The 2,824-nt window shown below is 41.1% G+C and overlaps 1 protein-coding gene across 1 annotated transcript in view; it reads right to left on the bottom strand.

The window, feature by feature from the left end:
* Positions 1–1,167: 1,167 nt before the first annotated feature.
* Positions 1,168–2,824, bottom strand: part of LOC118411696 (short transient receptor potential channel 5-like) — a 7,535-nt gene continuing 5,878 nt past the window's right edge. The window contains exons 6-9 of the mRNA XM_035814174.1: positions 2,685–2,813; positions 2,251–2,348; positions 1,503–1,565; positions 1,168–1,177 (exon numbers count right to left, since the gene is read on the bottom strand). Of these exons, the coding sequence (XP_035670067.1) occupies positions 1,168–1,177; positions 1,503–1,565; positions 2,251–2,348; positions 2,685–2,813 (300 nt within the window). The remainder of the gene's footprint in view (positions 1,178–1,502; positions 1,566–2,250; positions 2,349–2,684; positions 2,814–2,824) is intronic.

Genomic DNA, 2,824 nt, shown 5'->3' with positions numbered 1-2,824 from the left:
GTCACTAGTCAAGCAAACTTTGAGGGAGAGCTCGAGGCGTAAATATATACTGCACGTAAAAGGTCACATATCAAAGCCTGTTAGAGGCGTAGGGGCCGGTGGTAAATGTTATCCACAGTGTATACCTGCATGTGGGGTTGGAATGTAGAATCCATTCCTCGCAACCGAAGTCATGATCAGGTGCCCATTTTACACCTGGGTGGAGTGAGGAAAGGTCGTATAAAGGTACTCTCCAAGCAGAGTTTGGTGGGAAAAATCGTGACCTTTTCCTTTCATAATTTTTTTTTCGACCGGCCTTCCCACCATTGTACCTTAGGAGTAGTATAAAGTGCCTTGTCTAAGAGCACAACGCCTAAGCCAGGAATATCAGGAATCGAACCCTTCATCATGACTTCTCGATCTCGTGTCCCATATACATGTCACTCACTCACTCATGGCAGGGTGTTGGCGCTCTCTTATACATGTATGCTTTCATAATAGACGGACTTCAAGGAGTGGTCTAAGAGCCTGAGAGGTCATTGGCCATAAGGTTATACGGACAGGGCACATACAGCGTAGCCACTCGCGTCACTATTCCCAAACACCACACCCTAATCTAATCATATAAAAACAGTGTACCCCATGGCATGAACCTTATATGACACCCTGGAGACATCGCGATCGTTCATGGAATTATTTACAGAAAACATTAAATTTTACTTATTTATCAACTTTTATCCTGTCCCCGCTGCAGACAGGTTTCCCGATGTTTCAAACCATACCTAGTCATTTTCTCAATTATAGAACGGATCCGTACAGAGTGTGTATTGCCTTTGCAAGGCATACCGATATGTCGTTTTGCAACTGTTGTAACAATACATCGCATGTAAAGCAAGTACGGTAGTAAAAATCTTCAAAACAAATCAGACACACAAATTACTTTTCAGTCGGAATATGCCATGGTAAGTACCACAAAGTATGCTTGGCGTATTCGTCTAATTTAGATGTATACGTATATGGTAAGGTATTGTTATTACATGACGATACACATATAAACTGGACAATGTAGCCAACTTATTGTCATCGCGCATAAAGCATAATGTACTAAATCATCACGAGGACACCGAAATTGGACATCTCTTTCTTTCCTCCTATGATTCCAGTCGCCTTTCCTTCTGAAGTAAATACCTACAACCTCCTGAGTGAAAACAAACAAAAACAACATCAATGACAAAATTGCGAGGAATTCGGGGAACAATGGTAGAGCTATATTTCCCATTTCGGTAAAGCAAAATACCTACATGTAATAATAATATCTATTAGCATACATCATCATCATTAGCATACATGTAATCAGACAAATAGCGTTGTAATCATACAATTTCAACAAAATTTGCTGTATAATGAAAACTTAACGCGGCTGAAACATAGTATCCATATTCGCCACTATAAATGAGCGATACTATCGAGTCTTTTTCTACGAGGGCTAAGCACTTCTACTTGCATTCAGCTTTTATACTTACTTTGTAGCAGCTATCTTGTTTCGTTGACAGTGGTGGCTGAGACGGGTGGACAGCAGTGTGCTCCTGAAATGAACCGAACCTTAGAAGATTTAGAGATAGCGGCAAACATAGATATGATTTATATGTCTAAACTACAGAGTAAGGTGGATTCTGATTCTTCGAATTGCAACTATGTTTGCCCCTTCAAATAAACCTTCCAACAAGAACATCGAACACATCTTTATCAATGATGCTTAAACATAAACGATTGCAAATCTTTAGTAAAAATTGATACCTCAAATGACCTGATATAACTGTGTAAGTGTCCCATGAGTCTATTTTCCACTTGCCCACATCACTTTATGCCTATCTACAACATTGGACCAGAGCCAAACCAGACTTCCAAATCTCCAAGTATCCTTTTATACCATTTTCACGTTACATCCTGGCAGTCGGCATTATTCATACAACCATGATATAACTGCGGATGTACGCATATCAATACATAGGAGCAAATGCACTGACTTTACACGACAACTGGTCTTTAAGAACACATAAATAAAGTATTTGTTAAGAAGACCTTCATGAAAAAGTGCAACCTTTTCGCATACTTTAAGGCTTGCTTAAAGATTGGGATTCATGCTGTATAACTGATTTACGAAGGTAACAACAAGGAGGTTAGATACCCACATTTGTGACTGAAGGAGAAATTTTGTTGTGTCGCCTACACAGTGCAGACAGCGCACGAACAAGACTGTTCCTCACAGACATTATCAGGGTGAACGGTGGCGGTAGGGTCACGTCCACCTGCAGGTAGTGCAGCGAGTTTTTCACCACTTCAAAACCCCAGTCAGTGCGTTTTACTTCCTGGAACAAATTTGAAACATGTTCGCGCTATTCAACGAGTCTTGGGACGGTCATAATTTATCAAAGATGAATTCAACATAAAAGAAACAGGTAATCAAGCAAGAATCTGAAGTAGAAAGACCGATTTTTACACACGAGCGCCATTTTGAACTGTAATCTCGCGAGAGCACAGCCTGGCGAGAGCGTGCGAGATTTTGCACTAAAACGAGGCTGGGACGGATCAGATGGGGTAGTGTACATATAAATTGTCAGGTGATACTCTAGATAAAGTAACTGAATGTAACTAGATTGACAGAAGAAGGATCGGTCAATAACAAAAGAATTTAACGAGAATACCTCTGCTCTGGTGTAAGAGTTGCTGATGATGGCGATGAGCAGGTTGGCGAGGACCAGCACCTCGACCACGTGATGCAGGGCGTAGATAATTTTCCCCGCTGTCTCGGCGATAGCAGGCCACTCTTGTATCTGGAACACGA

Source organism: Branchiostoma floridae, chromosome 3 (assembly GCF_000003815.2).
Source record: "Branchiostoma floridae strain S238N-H82 chromosome 3, Bfl_VNyyK, whole genome shotgun sequence".
NCBI classification, from domain to species: Eukaryota; Metazoa; Chordata; class Leptocardii; order Amphioxiformes; family Branchiostomatidae; genus Branchiostoma; species Branchiostoma floridae.
This window is presented reverse-complemented; position numbering and strand designations above follow the sequence as displayed.